At 41.1% G+C, this 21,089-nt stretch overlaps 1 protein-coding gene across 5 annotated transcripts in view; it reads right to left on the bottom strand.

Moving 5' to 3' along the window:
* The window catches only part of ARHGAP26 (Rho GTPase activating protein 26), a 459,132-nt gene that overhangs the window by 157,580 nt on the left and 280,463 nt on the right, over positions 1-21,089 (bottom strand). For all 5 annotated transcript variants that reach the window (XM_010388274.2, XM_010388276.2, XM_010388277.2 and 2 more), the window contains 3 exons: positions 16,363-16,450; positions 14,470-14,528; positions 12,812-12,917 (listed from right to left, as the gene is read on the bottom strand). In XM_010388274.2, coding sequence (XP_010386576.1) covers positions 12,812-12,917; positions 14,470-14,528; positions 16,363-16,450 — 253 coding nt within the window. The remainder of the gene's footprint in view (positions 1-12,811; positions 12,918-14,469; positions 14,529-16,362; positions 16,451-21,089) is intronic.

Below are 21,089 nucleotides of genomic sequence, written 5' to 3'. Positions count from 1 at the left end.
TGCTTAGGTAGTACTGTCATTTTAATAATGTTAATTATTCTGATCCATGAGCATGGGGTGTCTTTCCATTTGTTTGTATTCTCTTCCATTTCTGTCATCAGTGTTTTGTAGTTTCTCTTGTAGAAGTTTTCAATCTCCTTGGTTAAATTTATGCCTAGGTATGTGCCTATTTATGTCAAGAGTCACTATACATTAATAACACAACAAAGAAGGGATAATCTACATGTTTGCCAGTGTTCTTCACTTCATTAACAATCTGGCTAGGGCTGGGGAGAATGACCTTGTAGGACAGACAACATTTGGAAGGGAAGCTCATAACTAGGTAGCAGGCAAAGCAGTTTCAGTGGCAGCTCTATTATGAAGGGAAATGTAGTTCTTAAAGTAGCAAAATGGCAAGATTATCTTTTAATACAGAGAACAAGAAAACCTGACCAACCAGCTAGCTTGAGCAGCATATTTGACATGGGACCCCCCCATTTGCCTGGTGACTTAAAAGAAAGAGGTTTAAATGCACTGGATTCTGAGGACTGGTGAACCAAGAAGCTATCACTGGCACTCCACCAAACACCACTGGAGACAATTCTGGGCCCAGGGAACATCTGAAGACATGCAGTGAAGGGAGGCCAGGCCTTTGGGAAGACCTAGTTCCTGCAAAAACAGAATCAGGCTTCTGGGGAACCAAACTGTGTAACCAAGTATTAGGAAAATATCTGAATGCCGTTTGCTGTTTTGTATTTATTATGATGATGGTCTTATCTTCCACATAATGATGGATAATAGGGCTATTGAGGCACTTACAAGATCCATCACAGAGTTAAAATTTGTACCAAGACCTGAAACTTCTAATATAAAACAGGAATTCTCTAAGGCAAAAAAATGAATTTCAGCAAGCACAACTCCTATAAACAGCTGACATTTTTACTTGTTTGGTATCTTTTGAATGATGGCATCCAATTTTTCCTTGGCAAATTTCCAATTGAATGTCTTTCTCCCATTACATGTGGTCCTACCAAGAAAGACAGGTGAGTCCCCAACTAGCGCCTTACCACAGACGTGGGGACCTTACTCAGGAGAGACCATTACAACTCTCTTTACTAGAAATGTTAACCTGCAGTAGATTCACAAGAGGACAAAGATAGTTGGAACTGAGACATCGTAAAGGTAGTGCCTGAAAAGGGCTACCCATGAGTTACCCGGATATTTTCCATTCATTCATTTATTCAACGAATATTTATTGAGTACCTCTTACTATGTGCAAGGCACTGATCCAGTTGCTAAGGATACAGTAATGTAGAGCAGACAGCAGTTGCCAACCTTGCGGAGCTTACATTTCAGGGAGAAGAAAACAACAATGAGTAAACAAATCAAATATATAGTATATTAGATATTGACACATGTTATGGAAAAAAATTAAGCAATTCTAGTAGGTAGGGAATGAAAGGGCCGGAGATTGCAATCTTAAAATAATCGAGGAAGACTTCACTGGGGAGGAGAGAGGACGGCAGGAGAGGAGATGTGGTCTGAGGCCTGAAGGACAGAGTGCTGGGGCACAGCAAACAGGACTGAGAAGGAGAAGTCAAGGAGGCAGGGGGAAAATCAGGAGAGTATGGTGTCCTGGAAGCCAAGTGAAGAAAGCTTATCAAGGAGGAGAGAGTGGGAATCTGTGTTAAATCCTTCAGAACAATTAAGAAAGGGAAGACTGAAATTGATTCAGCAACATGAAGTCATCAGCAATACTGTTATGAGGCATTTCAGTGGACTAGTGTGCATAAAAGCCTGAGGTTCAAGAAAGAATGAGTGGGAAGAGAGGATTTGGGAACAGCAAGCACAGACAACTATTTGAGTTCTTCTAGGAAGAAAACAGAAAAATGGAATAGTACCTAGAAGGGGATATGGGATTGAGAAAGATTATTTGTAGTTGTTGCTTTTCCTTTTTTACGTTTCAAAGGACTGCAGAAATTACAACATGCTTATGTGCTGATGGGAAAGATTTAGTAGAGACAGAAAAGTTAATGACATAGAAGATAGAGGGAGAAACTACTGAAGCACCCAAGTCCTTACAGATCCAACAGGGAATCAATCAGCTCTAGTGTCCCAGGAAGGGAATGCCTTTAGGTAGGAGCATTGGGTTCCCCTGTCACACAGGAGAGATGGTGGAAACATGGGTACAGGTGTGGATATTGTGGTGGCGGCTTGTAGAAGTTCTCTTCTGATTGTATCTATTTTCTCTGTGGAATGAAAAGCAACATCTGAGATGATCATCTAGAAGAGAAGAAGAAATGGCCTAGCGAAACGTAGCAGGATGCCAGGTACCACAAGGGCCCTTGAGGTTGCTTTGCAATGTCTGATGGTTCAGTTCTACTTTTCATTCCATGATTGACCCAGGAGCCTTTCAATAAACTTTATTCCTTTTATTTTTGATTTTATTTTTTGAGACAGGGTCTTTCTCTCTCACCCAGGCTAAAGTGTAGTGGCACAGTCTTGGCTCACTGCAACCTCTGCCTCCCTGGGCTCAAGCAATCCTCATACCTCAGCCTCCCAAGTAGCTGGAACTACAGGTAAGTGCCACCACACCCGGGTAATTTTTGTATTTTTAGTAGAGATGGGGTTTCACCATGTTGACCAGGCTGGTCTCGAACTCCTGGCCTCAAGTGATCTGCCTGCCTTGGCCTCCCTAAGTGCTGGAATTACAGGCGTGCGCCACTGCTCTTGGGCCCTGTTTTTATTTTTTAAATTAGTCACAGTTGACATATGCTGCTTACAGCCAAAGAACTAATATACAAACTGTTTTTTGAGGCCTAGAGTGCCCCCATTTTCTCATGGAATATCTGACTTTAATAAAATAGTGACCCTATTCTACCCAATTCTAGGCACCTCCAAGTACATAGCAAGACCTGCTTGCAATATACCAACAAGACCCAACATTTTGGGTTCCTCTATTGCCTACTAAAGAGAATCAAGAATAGTGACTTATAATACCAAATTGGAAACACAAAATAAATCAGGATGCTAAACTGCTGGAAGAAAAACATTCCTGTGCATGTGTGGAAGCAGAAAAGACTGATACCAAAATTCAAACCCCCTGAACTTTTCTTCAAGCCCTTTCTTTGAGTGAAACTGCAAAAGTGAAAAAATATCTACCAAGAGAATGAAGAGCTGAATATAGGCATGACCTTCTTTAGAGTATAGATTAATACTTCAATACAGATTTCAGTAACTCGGGGAAGGAAATCCATGTGAAGACTGCTCCCAGGGGGAAACTGGAAGGTCAAGAGGGCCGTTTTCACAGTGGATGGTCATGTTTAATCTGGGAATGGCATCTGAGAGGGCAAACTGAGTAAAACAGAAGGAAAGTCAGACTCTCCTACAAAGAGAAACACCTCAAAGATCACAAAGATGAGTGGAAATTTCCAGACCATGCAGACAAAGATGAGTCTTCATGATACAACGTGCCATCCCCCTCCAGGAAATTAACAGTTATTAAACTCTAGCAAAGACAGCTGCTTCGGAGATGAAATCAGCCTTGCGACACTAAGAAGCAGAAGTGGGAGGGGAGAGGGCAGGGGAGGGGGAGGGGGAGGTAACCTCCATGGAAATCAGCCCCACACAGCTTGTTCCTTCAAACAGGTGCACCACTCCACAGAGCATTTGAATCATGAAGAGCCTTGATATTCACAGGGAAGTGTGAGACTTGCAATAAGGTAGGACCTGAAACCAGATATGAACAGCTCTTTCTCCCAGCTGGCCCTGTGCTGGCCCTTTGCTAGGAAAGGAGAGATGCTCAGCCCGCTGGGCCAAATGCACACAAACTGCCAAGAAACCACAAGCAAGGCAAAAACAAACACATGCACACACAGAAATCTCCCAAGTGGACAAGAGCTGTGTGTGCTATGTTTTCAGGATCCAGCCCTAAGGGTTTTGCTTGCCAATAACAAAACTATGAAGAAAGCCCCATCTAGTCAGCAAGGACGACTTATTTTGGTTTTAACAATTGCCCCAATTTCCCATACCGTGAAGCCAGCTCTATCATGTTCTTTATCCCGCTCCCTGATTTCTCCAACACATTGTAGAAATTAACATTTATGGAAGGGATACTACATGCCAGGCACTCTTCTAAGAACTTTGTGTAGATTAATCTGCACAACTCTAAAAAGGTGGGCACTATTATTGCATTACTTTAGGTTTTCCAGAAGGAAGAGACTTGAAGTACAGTCACGCATTGCTCAACAATGGTGATATGCTGAGAAATATGTTGTTAGGCAATTTCATTGCTATGTGAACATCACAGAGTGCATTTGCACAAACCCAGATAGATGGTCAAGCCTGCTGCACACCTAGGCTCTACGGTATAGCCTATTGCTCCTCAGCTACAAACCTGCACAGCATGTTTGTACTGAATACTGTAGGCAACTATGACACAATGCGAAGTATCTGTGCATCTAAACATAGTTAAACATAGAAAGGGTAGAGTAAAAACATGATATAATCCTAAGGGACCACTGCTATATATGTGGTTCATTGTTGATAGACACGTTGTTATGTGGTGCATGAGTACATAAAGGCTTACCTGACACTACTTTACCAGGGGATTCTTGGAGGAACGAGGCGGAGAAGAGAAGCTAGACCCCACCTGGTTCAAGCACTAACACAATTGCTCAATGTCTTGAGACCATCTTCAAAGAGGCTGCTTAACAATTGCTTCTGGGATACTCAGCTCCCTTCTCCCACTGACCAAAGGTTTTCCCCTCAGAGTGTTTTAACTTCCCCTTGTCCCAGCGTATCTGTGTGTGAATGTCATTTTGTGTCACGCCTCCCTAGGGTGGGAGGTAAGAAACGTGGGCATGAGGCTCCAGGCTACCAGGCTGCCCTTGCAGGAAGGGTGGCGAAATCCACACAGAAGTGGTCATCTCAGTGGTGGCTGCAATACAAACAGGAGAAGCCAAGAAAACCTGATGTGCTAAGTTAAAACTTTCTGATACGATTATTATCATCTTTTTCAGATGAGGAAACTCAGGCATAGAGAAATAATTCAAATGCAAGGTTACATAAGAGATGAGATCAAAATCAGGCAGTTTGGCTACAAAATGTTCTCTCTTAACCACTGTGCTCTTGTGTCCTACAGATTAACTTCATATCCGTAGAAGTCTGCCAGCTGCCACATTTGAGCCACAATTGCTCTAAAGAGCTGGTGAGAAACCAGTCAATGTAAGAACATAAGTATCGCAGATAACACTCACAACGCAATTCAAAGAGGATGCAGCAAGAGAGGACTCCAGTACCCAAAACAGTGTGAGCGGATCAATTTATCCACCACCACTCAGCCAAAAAGAGAGGCATTTCATGAAGAATACGCTCCCAAGGCCAATGTATAAGAAATCTAAGCTCTGCTAAGGATTAGCAAGGAAGAAACTGAGTCATGTTCATGTTTTCTGACACTCTCCCTTTTATAATACTCCCAAAATGAAAGGCGGCACCAAGTAAGAAAGAAAAACAGAGTGTCTTCCTCCCACTCCTCCCTTAATTTGGGAGGGGATTCCGTGGACTCAGAAAAGGAAGAGATGAATCAGAAAACAGGAAATTTATTGAGAAAATAAATGCAAACATAAGTGGAACAACTCAAAACAAACAAGAGACCCAAATCAAAGGAGCTCTAAGACTGCTGAACATTAACAGCTTGAAGTCAAGCATTTCCCCTTTCAGAATGGGCGTTACGTGTGATGGGAAAGATTTAGTTCCTTGAATTCAGAAATTTTGTTGGATTTTTTAAGGCAAAAAATTTAAACTGAACTGATATCTTTCTTTCTCCTATCTCTAAAGGCTATGAAGCCACAGAACAGAGAAATTCTTGGGTTGAAAGTAAGCAAAGGTCTGGCGGGGAGGCTAAATAATGCTGTCTGATTTCTTCCTCTGCATTTCCATTAATTTAAAGTGCTAAGTTGCCTGTTTGCTTTAAAATATGTCGTTGAGCTCTGTGCAATGTCCCTTTAAATAGATTTTCCTTTGACTCTGCCAAAAATAGCTGGAGAAGGTCCTTTGAGAATCCCATTCTTAGCCTTAAAAAAAAAATGCACTCTTCTTCCTGCTCCATACCCATAAATAGGCCGGGAAGCGGTATCACTCACTTCTTTCATGGACCTCCCATCTATCAGAAATAATAAATCTTTCAGGAGAGAAAAAAAAAAAAGAGCCAGTCAAGGAAGTAACTCCCTTAGCCCATTTCTGCTTGCTGATTTATGTGATTCACCAAATATCGAGCTCCTCTTTTGGCATAAGCCAATAGGTAAGCAAGGATTGAAAACCCAAATGCCTACAACACGGCCAGGCAGGTAGGAGACCTGAAAGAAGTAGGCTGGGAGCAAGAGACCACAGGGACTGTTAGGAACTAAGGCAAACTGGAGAACGCACACCCTGGGGGATAGGGTGTGGCTTCTACACAGCCCCAGTCAACTGTTAGCGGGAGCTACGAATCAGCGGGGAGATATGAATTTTTCCAGTAAAATCGCCCCCTTTAAAGATGTTGGAAACCTGTTCAAAGTTTCAAAACAGTACTGTGTAGGACACCACCACCACCAAACACATGTGTTGGCTGCTCTGGCCATGGGCTTCATTTGCAACTCCTAGGTAAGAAACAAAGACAAGGGAGACAGACTGCCCATCCCCTGGGAGCTTAAGACGTCACAGGAGGGAGAGATATACACCTGGGCAAACCGTCCCACCAGGTGGAATGTGATACATGCTAAAAGAGAGGAACAAGCAAAGGCTGTGGAAGCTCAGGAAAGCAAGAGGGCACTTGTGGCAGGAAGGATTCTTGTTGGCAGTGATATTTGAGCTGAAGTTAGAAGAATGAGGTAGCCTTTGGCAGGCAGAGGCTGGGGAGGGGCCACTCCAGACAGGAGAAAATGAATTGCAAAAGGTAAAAAGATGGAGCAGGGAGGTGGGTATTTGAGAAGCGGTCAAGAGACTCTTCATGTGTTTGCCCAACAAATATTCATGAGTGTCTACTGTGTGCCATGCAGTAGGGACAGGATGGTGATCATGAGAAACAGACACAAGATGAAACTGCAAATTCCAGAAATGTCTCGTCCAGACAGGGCTTTGGAGGCCATTTCCAGGGTTTTATCTTAAGAGCAATGGGGAAGCTGCCTTTGAAGTTTTTTTTAAGCAGGGGAATCACATGCTGAGATTTGCAGTTTTCAAAGTTCCCTGGAAGCACAACATGCACTCTGCGGACTGGAGGGGAGCCAGAGCTCCACCAGCCAGAGCAACAGGGAGGAGGCCTTCGCAAGCAGACTGGGAAAGACACAATGGCAGCTTGGACTACAGGAGTACTGATGGAGACACAGAAAAGCAGACAGATTCAAGGGACAGAAAAGGGTTGGAATCACTAGAACTCTGCGTTCCTAGTGGGAGTCAGTGAGGAAAAAGCCTGATGGGACTGGAGAATGGGGTCATTGTGGCTGCGTGGGGGTATCAGGCCATACCACCAGTGGCCCAGTGGCCAAGCAATCCTGCACTGGCAGCACTGCGGTATTCAGCGGTTATTAGAGAGAACAAAGGTTTCAGAGCCAAGGTGCATGGCTGAGGAAAGGCAGCCAGAGAAACTCACAGGAGCTTTCCATCTTAGAAAGCCATCATCTCAAAATACTGCGTTCTTTAAATGTGTTTTATAAAATTCTATGGCTATTTTATTTGGACCAGTCTTGATGGCAAAGGAATAACTAGCTCTTCTCATGTTCAACAGCTCATCGGTAAGTTAAATCTTATCTTCTAGACTTGGGATGGAGAAAGAAGAAATATTAGAGTATCTAGTATGTGTTTATGTTAAGTCTTAATGTTCACTTCCTTTTATTTTGAATCCTTCTTAAGAACTTCAAGGAATGCTATTGAACCACTAGGGCTCATCCTCCTTGGTGCCAATGCCTGGCAAGACTTTTTTTTTTTTTTTTTATAACCACAAGCATTTGTACATGAACCCAATTCACTGTTTCTAGATCATTAAAGAAATATGAATACATCCTTTTTGATTTGCAGGGATGCCTGGAAGTACTCAGACTCAAGTCACAGGAACGAAAAAAAAACCCAAGCTACAATGTGCTCAATCCTTGGTAACTTCTGCCAACAGTCTACATATTTTGATAAGGTCTCACTTGTATGCCAAGCATTTTCCCCACAATATTCCTTTATAATCCCAGTGATCTACAGAATTTTGTCCATTTTGGAAAGTCACAACATACAACAGATGATCAAAATAAACATTAGAAAATTGGGTAATGAAAAGAACAAATAGGGAATCAGCAAGAGGCAACGGAGTAAAGTCAATTTTGCCCTCTTTACTACCCTCTCTTACCTCCCACCCCCTAAAATCTTGTAATTTAGTGCCTATGTGCCCACATTGCAGATGTACTCATCTCTCCTCCCAAAATTGGTCTCTTTGTCCCATATATCTTGATTGTGTTAGTACACCATGCAAGAGACTTAATACTCTGTTGAATGTGATTTACCAAGACTACGTGCCACAGACACCGTGGGCTGTCTTTATTCTGTCAAAACTCTGCCTTTATTCTGATATCCAATGCTCCCACAAGTGGCTCAGATAAATCCTGTTGGACGGAAGATAATCATGGTGGTCCCCAGTGACTGCTCTGGACCAATGAGATGTGACATAAAGTGTGCTGGAGGATGTCTGGGAAAAGTATCACCCTAGTTCTTAAAAAGAGACTCAGAGAAGAAATAATGCCTTTTCTGCTTCTGGACAAGCACTAACATGCAAGGACACAGTGCAGTACACTGGGACTCTGCAAGGAGCTAGCCAACACAAGATGCTGACTGAGCAGGAACATGGAAATAGCTTGAGTCCTTCATGAGCTGAGAAACTAACCAACTCTCAGGACAGATTCTGTGTCATGACACAACAGATCTCCTTATTGTTTAAGCCATTTTGAATTGGATTTTCTGTTTCTTGCAGCCCAAAGCATCCTAAATGATACCATATCTCTCTGGGGAAGCAAAACAGTCTTTTGCCTCTCCAACACCCCTGCAACAAAAGAACAGTTGCTCCAAAAAAGGAAAGAGACTAAGGTTTATTTCTCAATAAGTATTTTGGGAAAACCAGCTGTGAAAAGGTAGTTTTAATATCTATTCCTGATGTATTAAGGGTTCTTTGAAATCCTTCCTCACTGCATACACCGTAATAAATCCACATGAGCCACTACGAATGGTATGTGTGGGGATATACAACATACTTGGAGTCATAATATGTAAACATTAGGAAATCACCATGAAATTAGCCTTTATTACTCTTATTTCCTCCTATGATTATAAAAGTGGGATACTTTTCTTGTGTCCTGCTCCACCTGATAAAAATAACAGAATTACACAATTGGAGGAGAAAGAAAACTGAGGCTCAAAGAGGCAGAAAAATTGGCACAAGGATCCACAGCTAGCTGGGAATGATTTTTTTCTTAAGTAAAATTTTTATGCCTTTTCTATGATTTTTAAAACAAAAACATTTGTTGAAAACTCAATGCAAAGTCAAACTGCAAAGACTTGAAAAGTCAAAACTGGATTTTTAAAAGCTAATTTAATCATGACAATAAATCTCCCTTTTGAATTCACTGCTACATCTAATATTCACCTACATCCCAATCCATATTCCTCTCAATATCATTTCTCTCTCCTAGAAAATCCTTGCATATGGTCCATTCTCTGGGCCAATGGTTCTTAGATCACTGTTCACATAATAATTACCTGGGAAATAAATCAGAAATGCAGATTCCCAGGCAGAGAGCCTGACTGAGTAGACCCACAGAGCCCAGAAATGTCAATGTAAACAAGCACCCCGGGTGATTCTAACCATCCTTTGAGGCACATGACTCCAGACTGTATACTAGATTCCAAGATCCAAGCAGAAAACATCTAATTATCATAGTAGATTTAAGCTGAAACTACAAAAATATGCGCATGGTTGCCTATAATTTTTATGTTCCCTCTGAGGTCTGAAAGAAATCCAACATCTCTATGATTTGGATGCGCCCTGGTAATCATTTGCTTTAGAGGTTTGGAGTTTTTATCCTTCCCCCGACCCAAGACTTTTTTTCCCCCTCTGAATGAATTTTTAGCTGGGATTTAATAAAAAATGCCTTAATTCTCCCTCTGTGGCTAAGGGAAATCAATTTTGGAAAATGTTTCAAAAGAGTACTTTAAAAAATATACAATACAAAATGTCTTGCCTTTGAACTAGAATTCTGAGATGCACAAGGCAAACAGTAGGTAATGAGAGAAGTAAACACCAGTTTTCCAGCAGAATCAGCCCTGAAACCAAAACTTAGGAAGGAAGCTGACCATTAAGTAACTAGCCCAGAGGAACAATAGCTCAGGCGTAGCCTAGGGTAAGTCTAAACCTGAGAAAACTGGAATTAGACAAACTTCTTGTCCCAAGTGAACTTTCCCTTACTGCTTGATTTTAAAACAAGGACAGTGCTGTAAATGAGAATATAAAGTTTAAGTGGAATCTTAGAACTCCTCTGGATGCCAAAGAATTCTTTCAGACCTAAATAAATACTCTTTACTGGATTCAACACTGCTCATTCATATCCTTCTCCACAGGGACATTTTAAATATAGAGGCTCGGGAGACCAAGAACACAGCACGCTAAGAATTTAAGTCTGCTGTAGTCTAATACTAGCTCTAACCAACTCACATTACAGCATGAGAGCTTGTCTATAGGTAGATTTCTTGATAATTAAATGAACAAGAAATGCCATAAAACCACAGAAAATCATTCTCAAGTTTCAAAGATAAGACATAATGCTCAAGAAATGCTATGAAGTAAACAACTCCAGCAAGAAAATTGCTTTAAATTGGTTAGAAGGCCAAAAAAAACAAAAAAGTGTCAAGGTCACAACCGTGATTTGCAAATTCCAGTTTACAACTCTTAGGTTAGTAACAAGGATGGACTGAATATAATGGGATTGAAGGGGGAAAGGGGAAAAAGGAGGAGAAAGTGAGTCATCCAACCAGGAGATGAACAAGTTCAACTGTTCAAGATCTACCTTAAGGGTTTGGTTTTGTTTTTTAAATCTTTTTTTCTTCTTCTTTAAAGAATCCTAACAATCCTAAAGGAAATTTAAAAGTAGGAGAAATGCAACACTGGCTCTGCTGGGTCACCCTTCACTTTTGGTCCCTCTCAGTTCAGTTAAGCTCCTTCCAACTGCACAGCTTGAAAAGGCCCATGGCTTTCAGATGTTTCCTAACCCTTCTCCAGCTGCTTTCCGCAGGCCTGAAGGCCTCTTTAAGACCCAATGGCCATGAAGCAGTCATGAGCATCCCCACACATACTAGGATGGAGGGTGTACCTGGAACCTCCTGTGTCTTGGTGTTTGTCCTTCAAGTGTGCAAAGTTTTGCAACTAAGATCTAAACCAGCTTCTCTGCTTAACAAACGCCTGACTCTAGGTTGTGTGGAACCGGTACTAAACTGTCATCTCAGAGCATCTGGAGTTACTTTTTAAAGCCCAGTTCCCATTATTTTAAACATGCTTCATCAGGATTCTTTGACACCTTTAGGGCATTATCCTGTAAACTTGCATGTTATCTGCTATGCTTCCTAAGTACTCCTGAACAAGCAGCTCTGATATGGGAAGCCAAGAAAAAAAAAAATTGATCAGTAATGGAGCAACTGTGGCTTTGCCAAATTGCTTCCCAACAACACACAAAATACGTTTGCTTCTTGATGGAAATGAGGAGATGGTGGAAATCTTCATGATATATATCACTCTTTTTCCCAAAGGCAGTATCAAGTGCTTGACAGAAAGATGAAAACTAACCATTACAATCTCCCTCAGAAGAATATCAACTTATCCCCAAGAAATACCCTAATGGCATAGCAAAGTGTGGACTATAAAGGCCAAATTTATAACACATCAGTTCAGTAGAATGTAGGGTTTAATAATTTAGGTTCACTGTTATGCTCTCATTCTTTTCTTTTGCTCCAGCCTGCAATCAAGAACATACCATCAAAGTCAATGGAAGGTTAGAACACACACACAAGTAGTGATGAATGCAGCATGGGAAGTCAGAAATGCCACTTGTAAACAGGTCAAGGAACAGTAAATACACAAATATTCAAAACCATTCCAAGACTGTAAATACTCCTAGCAGAAAATCAGGTCCCGACTGAATGCTTTGATTATCTCAGAGGACAAGCGAGTATTTGCTGAAAACAATTCCTTTACTCTTTATACTTCTTCAAAGGCTTTAATGCATGTAACTTCAAAAATCAATGATCCTTGCAGAAAAAGGGGAGTCTATTATCCACATTAGACAGAATGGGGAAACTAAGGAAGAGAAAGTTCACTGGTTTGTTCAGGGCTGGTTAAGCAGCAGGTTAATAACAGAGTCAGCTCTAGAATCCAGGCCTCCTTACTGAATACCCAAATTCTGTAAACTCATAACATATTTTTGTTTGTTCTTGATGAGCAACTTATAATCCCACAAAATTCTGTGTGGTGACCTGGTATCATGGACACCACACTCCAGTTTGCCCTTGATCATCACAGGCAAAATCCCCCTGAAAACTCGGCTTCATGGCCTGGATGAAATGAGCACTTCCCCAGCATCCTCGGGGAAGGCCATCTGGCATTTGCTGCTGTTCTCCACTGCAATTAACATTTCACGCATTTCTTTCCTAAGCCTCCAGCATACCTGATACAATAGTGGGAGAGAGAAACAAAAGCAGAACTGAGATCAGCTTCACTGCTAAGATAAGAACTTTTAGGGGTAAGAAAAGGGCTAGTAATTGGTCTTAAACCTACTTTGCCAAGTGGTTCATGAGCAGCTGTAACATCTGCCGATTTTTTTCTGGGAGCCGATGAACAAGGCTGTGGATTTCAGAGACCCGAGACTCCTGGTTCTCCAGTTCTGCAAAGGAATGAGGGAGATAATATTTTATCAGTGTCACAGCTAAACAACTTTAAGAATGAAAAATCAAGGGAAACCAAAGGATGGGCACTAACAGACCAAGGACTTCTCAAAGATTTACAATCTTGTCTTGTGTGCATACTGCATGGCCAGCATGACTAGATCTGGAAGTCCTTTTAATGGTGCTTTCTGGAACAGGGTTGCCCAAAAAAACCGTCATCAAAAAATCCAAACCAAGGCGATGATGTGATGAAACGGAGCCAGTCAACTGCACACCCAGAGCTGCTCCTGAGAACAAACTCAGGAGTAGTTGGCTCCCTAAAGGGAAGACTTCATTTCAAGGAAGTAAGGAACTTTATGCACTTGTAAAGTGATAAACAAATCTTACATGAATAACATTGCAAGGGTTTCAAATATCAAAATAACATCTCGAGACAGCATCAAAGAAATCAAAGGAAAATGTCCAGGATCCTCAAGTCACGTATAACAACCAGCCTGCTAGAAAGAAAGTAATGGCAGATAAAATATTCAAGTCTTTCTGCCAACTTGTAACCTAAATCATGGCTTGTCACATTCTCTTGGTTGAACATGGGTAAGTGGCTTTGTTACTCTGGCAAATAGATTGATGTTACTCATCACACCTATTTATAGAACTGATGTGAGGTTTAAGTAGAGAATGGTCGCTATGGGTTTGTAATTTCTCTAGAAAGAAATGACATAAACACCATCTTTGCTCCTAGCTTTCTCCTTCCTGTTTTAAGGGGACAACTATGAGTAGATAAGGACTACTATCATTAGGTACTACTAAATTAGGCCAGTAGTAGCTACCAAAGTAAATATATTTTAAAGGCTGAAAGGAACCCGGGAGAGGCACAAGTTATCGACATAATAATACTGTGAAGATTCATGCTGGATTTAAATCTGATACAGAATCTTTCTGCCCCTTTACAAGAGGCCTGACCCATGTAGCCAGAGATTCCAGTATACTTAGAGTAGCTTGCACCTAATCCCTATGTATTTTAATACCAGTAATATGACACCAGGGACCTGGATGATATAGTTGAAGAATGATCAGAAGCTGTAAATGGAAGACATAATGGAAAAGAGGACTGTGAAGTTATATAAATGGTGTCATATTCAGGGAAACATTTCCAATGCTCAATTTAGGTAATGTGCAATGTCTGATTCATTCTGCAAAATGCTACTCAAAGGCTGGAAAAAACCTAAGAAGTTAGAACTCCAATAATCAAAACTAGAAAGGCAAACTTGTTTTTCTCTATCCCTCCAACATCCTCCTCCCCTAAAAAAAAAAAAAAAAAAAAAAAGACTTGGTTTCTCTCGTCTGCTGTAATTTCAATGTGGTAGAAAGGCCCTTAGCAAACCCTATTTGGTTTCATTTTTATTCTGTGTTAGAATTTCATGAGTATGTTATGTGGCCAGTTTACATGCAGAATATGAAGGGTTAGGTAATGTTTATTTTGGGATACTGACTCTTCTTTGAAATAGAAAAATCTATTCCTTTCCCCTTAAAACTGAGACAAAAAAGACTTACTTGCTGCTTTGATGAAACTTCTTTGAAACTGGTACATCATGAGTGGTCCTGGAAGCATTCTGGAGTGAAAGGAGACAGGCCAATCAGCTCAATAATAAGAATAATCATATTCTCTCTAAATAGCAGCCTAGAGACTGACAAACTGTATTACATTTCTCAAAGACAAAGATCACAGGGAAACAATAACAATGCAATTTCCCTATTGCAAGGGTTCAGAGATTTCATCCAAAAGTTTTATTCTGTCTTTTTTAGAGGAATAGATACAACTATGTTTCATTGTCAACACTAAAATAGTGCTAATCCAAGAGTCTAACACAAAATAAGAGATTTCCTTTTCAGTCAGTGACTCACCTATCAGCAATAGCATTTTAAGATGTGTCTGAGAAACACACAACTAACTACATATTTGCAATTCTTGATCTTCCCAGCAGCTTGTTGTTAGAATCAATTCATCTAGAAACACTATAAAAGACTTTTGTAGGTGTTTTGGTGGTGAATTCACTATGGAGTATTGGTCCAGAATTCTAAAGGGCTAGAACCCCTAACATTATGTATGATACAAACAAATTTTACCTGCTAGGGTATACGTACGTTTAACCATAAACTTGAGTTTTTTTCTGATAGTTCAAATAGGAAACTTCTCAATAGGACTATACATTATTCTTGGCTCAGATTTTATTCTCATTGGGTCCCTTAATTCAACTCCTAGTTTTAGTTAACACATTATGTCTTACTCTTGACTCTAATTACCCAATAGTCAATAAAATCTACATCAGCAATTCCTTTTCTGTGGCCTCCTTCCTTTGCTTTCCAGCCAACTGCATCTTCAAAAAATCCACACAAAGACTTATGCTATTTCTGATGACCATTCTCCTCTCCTTTTAAGACTAGGTCCCGGCCAGGCGCAGTGGCTCAAGCCTGTAATCCCAGCACTTTGGGAGGCCGAGACGGGCGGATCACGAGGTCAGGAGATCGAGACCATCCTGGCTAACATGGTGAAACCCCGTCTCTAATAAAAAATAAAAAAAAAAAAAAAACAAGCCGGGCATGGTGGCGGGCGCCTGTAGTCCCAGCTACTCGGGAGGCTGAGGCAGGAGAATGGCGTAAACCCGGGAGGCGGAGCTTGCAGTGAGCTGAGATCTGGCCACTGCACTCCAGCCTGGGCGACAGAGCGAGACTCCGTCTCAATAAAAAAAAAAAAAAAAAAAAAAAAAAAAGACTAGGTCCCACCTTTTCTGTAAGAAGAACTACAGTATTCCTGTCTTTCAAGTCCAGCATAAATACTTTGGTTTATTCATGAAACTAAGATGCAGGCAGCTGGTCAATAACCCAACTCTTAATAATGAAAGGAGGTGTAGAGACGGTTCAGTAATATCGTATATAAATGATACAAGGAAAATAGTATCTCCAGGGAGATAATATTGTCCAATCTAAGGGAAGGAGTCAGAAAGGAGTTCCATTACGTTCTCATTTTTAAGAACTATGTCAGCAATGTACTCTGTGTAAAGTATGAAACTATCAAAATACATGGGGTATGTAATCATGGATTCTTAACAGAATATGATTTATGATTCCTTGTGTTCTTAACAGATTATTCAGGGACTTCGGGGAAGACCCCATTGTAGGTTCTGTTCAAGGCTAATTATCACAATACTTCTCATATAGAACAAAGTTTCCTAAATCACTCATGGTGTCATTGCGCAAAGGCAACCCATCAACTATGGATGATTTACAATTGGTTTGACCAGCTGAGCTAAACGCACCCACACAGAAGCTGTTTCCACATCTCAAACACCCACCCGACAGCTCTCCGGAGTCTGAAAATAAAACTGCTTTCTTCCTGATTGCATGATAACTAGCTGGCGCTCTGCCTTGCAGATGGAAAGTCCCTACCTTAGGTAGGTCTTCAGAGCACTGGTGATGGTCTTTATCTCCCATTCAGCACAGATATCTGTTTCTGTCTCAGAAGCAGTCTTGGGGTCTAAAATGAAGACAAGACAATACATAAAGCACAGCATAAAATGGAACTAATAAATAAGCACACATAAAGGCATCCAATCTTGCTAGTAACTAGAGAAATGCAAAGTAAAACAAACACAACGAGTATTTTTTTACCTATTAAATTAGGAAAATGTCTAAAAATCCCAGTATCTATTGCTGGCAAGAATGTAGTGAAACTGATCCTCTCCTATCCTGCTGGCAGCAGGAGAGAAAAATGCAACAGTTTTGAGAAGCAATTTGGTAATATGTATCAAAGTCTTAAAAATGTTTACACCCTTTGAACCAGTAATCCCATTTCTCACAGTCTATCCTCAGAAAATAAGATAACGCAGGAGAAAAGTTACAGACCCCAGATATGCTCAGCATACACTCTTCTTTGTAAAAGCAGAATAAAAAAAAAAAAGAAAAAGAAAAAAAGGAGACAACCTAAATGTCCAATGATAGAAGAATGATTAAGTGAATTATAGTATGTCTACCTGATGGAATATTACCTCGCTGATTTATATGACAACAATGACTGTAAAGCAACATGGAAAATGCCTGCATTATATAATGTCAAATAAAAAAAAAAAACAAGATATGTTTGTGAGAAACTTTCTCTATGAACTTTTTATATGAACAAAGCTGAAAGGAAATACTCTAAATTAGTGGTTGGGTTAAAGTGGTGGACTGTGGTATCATTTTATTCCATTACTTTTGTATTTTTTAAAAAATTGCTTTAAGTTCAAATGTGCAATGAGAACCACCATAACTATCAGCTCTGACAATTTCTTTTGTCTCTTCTTGCATGGACTTTTAAACAAATCAGTATATTTTAAACAAGCATGTACGATAAAAGATCAGAAGAGGTAATTCTTGTAATCTTCCTGAGTAGCACACAAGGAGATGAGAAGAAGAGGCAGAGGTTAGGGAGTGTAATTGCTTCACAGATCCCCATCCCGTCTCTGGTGAGGCAGGCCAGGTCACACACGTACCGGTGGGAGGGTCACAGAGTCTTTTTCAGTGCACAGGAGGGAGAATCCAGCTCCCTCATACTGGCTAAAGACTAGTTCTTTGCCCGCCAGCTCCCAGTCCTTTTTTTTTCTGCATAGCACCTCATTTTGAGTAGGAGAGCAACCCTTTTCTTACTTTTTCCAGGGGTGGAAAATGAGATTCAGGACAGACTGGCCAAAAGTAGATCATCTCTCTGGACTTAATGACTAGATGAGGGATGGCCCAAGACCTAAGCCTGCCCAATCAGAGTAACTCTCCAGGAGTCGGGAACAGATATTTTCTGTTTGCTGGGCTTGCACTGGGAGGTTATGTAACTGCCAGGTGCCACCACACAGAGCCTGAAAGTCCGACAAATCCAGAGACGAGATAAGCAGAAATGGTGGATCCTGAACCCTTGTATTTGCCTCTCCTTCTTATCACGTGAGCCAGTAAATTCCTTTTTCCCCTTAAGCCAGGTGAGGTCAGGTTTTCTGTCTTTTTACGATGCAAAGAGATCTAAATGATGCACCAGGTAAAGGGAGGCAGCCACTAGACTGCATCTTTCTGAACAGTCTCCAAGAATAATTCTGTGATATCAATGAAGAAAGCTGTTCCTCCTGCAGGGCCAACAGCCTTTCAGCTGGAAAAAAAATAAGTCGCAGGTGGGCAAAAGACATTTTCTATTTACTGGGAAAGAAACCACTTTCATCCAAATAGAAAGAGGCCAAATACTCATGAATGGCCTCAGGATTTAGCCTATCATCACCAGGTAGGGGCACAAGTCCAACTGGTGTTTACTGCTCTCCGTGTGTTCCCCCGACACACACTGGGTTATGAGAGAAGAAAGGGCCCCCAGCTCATGAAACATGTGGCTCTCAAAGGCACAATACCTGTATGATGTTTGCATGTGACCCTGAGCAATAAAATGAAGTCTTTCTTGTCACATGAAACAAACAAGGAGGAACCTAAAGAGCATAATTTTATTTCTGGGGCCACAGAACAGTAAATTCCAGAGTCCTATCAGAGCAAATTTCTGAAAAGTTCACAAAATGTGATTTTCCCAGTATCCAAAATGTCTGCCACTTTAATTCGTGTCTTTGTCATCTTGCACTCCCTGAATGGCTTTTTCCTGAAGAAGAGCATGTATCAAAAACCTCTGCTTTGCATGACCTCTTTCCCTCCCCATCCTAAGACACATGGAGAGCTGCCATCCTGCATGGTTCCTGGATGTGAAACAAATGTTACTGTACATTTTTCTAAGGAAGAAACCAACTTCTACCCAAGAAGAGTGAACATGAAACTGAACAAGCAGCAGTTGGCAAGTCTGGGAGTTGTGAACTGTTCCATGAACCACATTTAGCAAACTAATGATTAGCTTCCACTTATTCGGGCTCCGTAACCATAGGAATATTGCGTAACATTAGAGAGGAGAGTCAAATTACAGCCCGGCTAAAGGGCTTTTTATAGCACTGATGAGGCAAGGCTCATAACTCGAGCACATCCATTTTAATTCATTTAAAATCCAAACTAAGTTGAATACAGCCTCCCAAGCTACACCATTTTCAGAAAGTGCTACTGATTTCCACACCTCCCTCCTGATGCTCCTGTCACATACAGAAGTTTCCTGATGGCATCTGAATATGCTGCAGAGACATCATTTACACTCTTCTTTAGAACTCGGTACCTTTCTCTCCACCATGTCCCTTGACCACTGCTGCTCAGTAAAACAGATCTAAACTAGAGGAGCAATCCAGTGTACTAAAGGCATCATGTGGGGAAAGCAGAATGAATATTATTTCCTCCTGAATCTACTATCACATGAATTCAGAAAACTAGAAGACACAGACTGGAAGCAGCGGTTATAAGGGGAGAACATCTTAGAAATGTCACACTTGGATCAGTCCCAAGAGTCATCTAGTCTATCACTGTGCTGTAGACAAAATGAAGGATATTTTGGAGGAAATCATTAGGAAAGTTACCTATGTACACTTAAATTTCCTAATACTACATTATACTGTATGCAAATTAATGTTTTTCTCTCTTTAAGTGAGAAAGTAATATATGCACATGTTAAGAATTCAAAGAAAAAAAGACATATACATGAAAAGGTAGAGGCAACTGCTAATGCCAGTTTTTTATGTGCATATCCTATCTCTAACAGTCCCTTCTGTTTTGAGATCCAAAAGCTCTTACTGGCTCAAGCCCCAGTCTTATGAGGGCCTGCCTGAAGCATCCCAACAGGCAAAGGTTATGGTGGCTGGAGCAGAGGAGGAGGTGAGTTTCCATCTGTGTGTCTCTTCTTTGGGGACTCAGGATCGTGATTAGTAGCCGTATTGATAGCTCCCAGAATGATCAATGCTCTATCCAAGTAGTCTATCATCTTCTGGTCCTGTCATCCTTTGTCTGCTCCCCTTTACTGGTAGACAAAATTGGACGTTTGCTCTTCTCATGGTTCCCCTACTCCAGCAGTCTACAGTCTTCAAAGTCTGAGCTGTTTCCACTCAATCCTATGTAAGCCTTTAGGTCTTAGAAATCATCATAAAGCATTTTGATTTCTTCAGAAAGAAGTCGTTGATTGCTTTTATTTATGCCACTCTGTGGAAAGGTACGGGAAATAAGGGGCATAGAAAAAAGAAATGCAGACATTCAAGGTCCCAGAGTAAGGAAGGATAGTTCACCACTGGGTCTGAGGTAAGTGGGGGAGGAATGCTACTATAATTCTGTGCTTTACAGCACTGCTCTATAATACCTTCGTTGTGTTCTCTGTTTTACTAAGTTTGCTTTACATGTGGTTTTTTTAAAAAAGAAGAAGAACAAAAAAGGTTACAGGACGAGAAAAACAGTGATGCTGAATTTGCAGTCCTTTACCATCACGGTAAAAACACACACACACAAGGAACACAAATTTTTAATAGCACAGAAAATTAGGCTCTCAGTCAACATTCTCCTGCCACCAGGATATCCACTAGGCAAAGCTCAGATGAAGGCCTGAGGAAAACCCAGCTAGGGAAACAATGTGATAGGTGGTGGCCCTCTGCCCACCAAAAACTTAGCCCAAGCCAGCCAGGGGTGTGGGGAAAAGGCCATGCTGCAACCCCCGAACCCCACTCCAGCACACACACTATTGGGGGCTACTTTCTGGGGCACCCAGAGCTGTCATGAGATTACAATCCAGGCAACGAAATCAGACTGCAGAGCAGAAGTGGAGGGGAGTCCTTTTGTATCAAGGCAAGTGAATTCAGGAGAGCCCTGGAAGAAACATGACAGCCATGAGGGAAGAACCACAGCATGCTTCAGATTACCCAGGAGTAAACCCGGCTTCTCCCAGGACCATGACCAAATAGCAAAACCAGGAAAAATCAATGCAGGCTTAGAGGTCCACTAAATGAAAGCTTTAAGAATACCAGAAAGTTGGCTCAAATCATGTACAATAGCCCTCCAATTATCATGTAAGATAATGATTCTAACAGCATTCAGGAAAACAGCAGAACAAGGAGAATCTCCACAGTGAGTTTAAAAGCAAAGGTTTGATTAAACAGAAGATATAAACTCCTATAAAATATTTGTTGGCAAAAAATACAGACATCAAAGCACTCTGAAAAATAATTCAGACAGCACCTGCTCCGTCATATAAATAAAATTCAAAA

This window comes from Rhinopithecus roxellana, chromosome 3 (assembly GCF_007565055.1).
Source record: "Rhinopithecus roxellana isolate Shanxi Qingling chromosome 3, ASM756505v1, whole genome shotgun sequence".
In the NCBI taxonomy this organism is placed as follows: Eukaryota; Metazoa; Chordata; class Mammalia; order Primates; family Cercopithecidae; genus Rhinopithecus; species Rhinopithecus roxellana.
The sequence above is the reverse complement of the archived record's forward strand: the minus strand, read 5'-3'. Positions and strand labels throughout refer to the sequence as shown.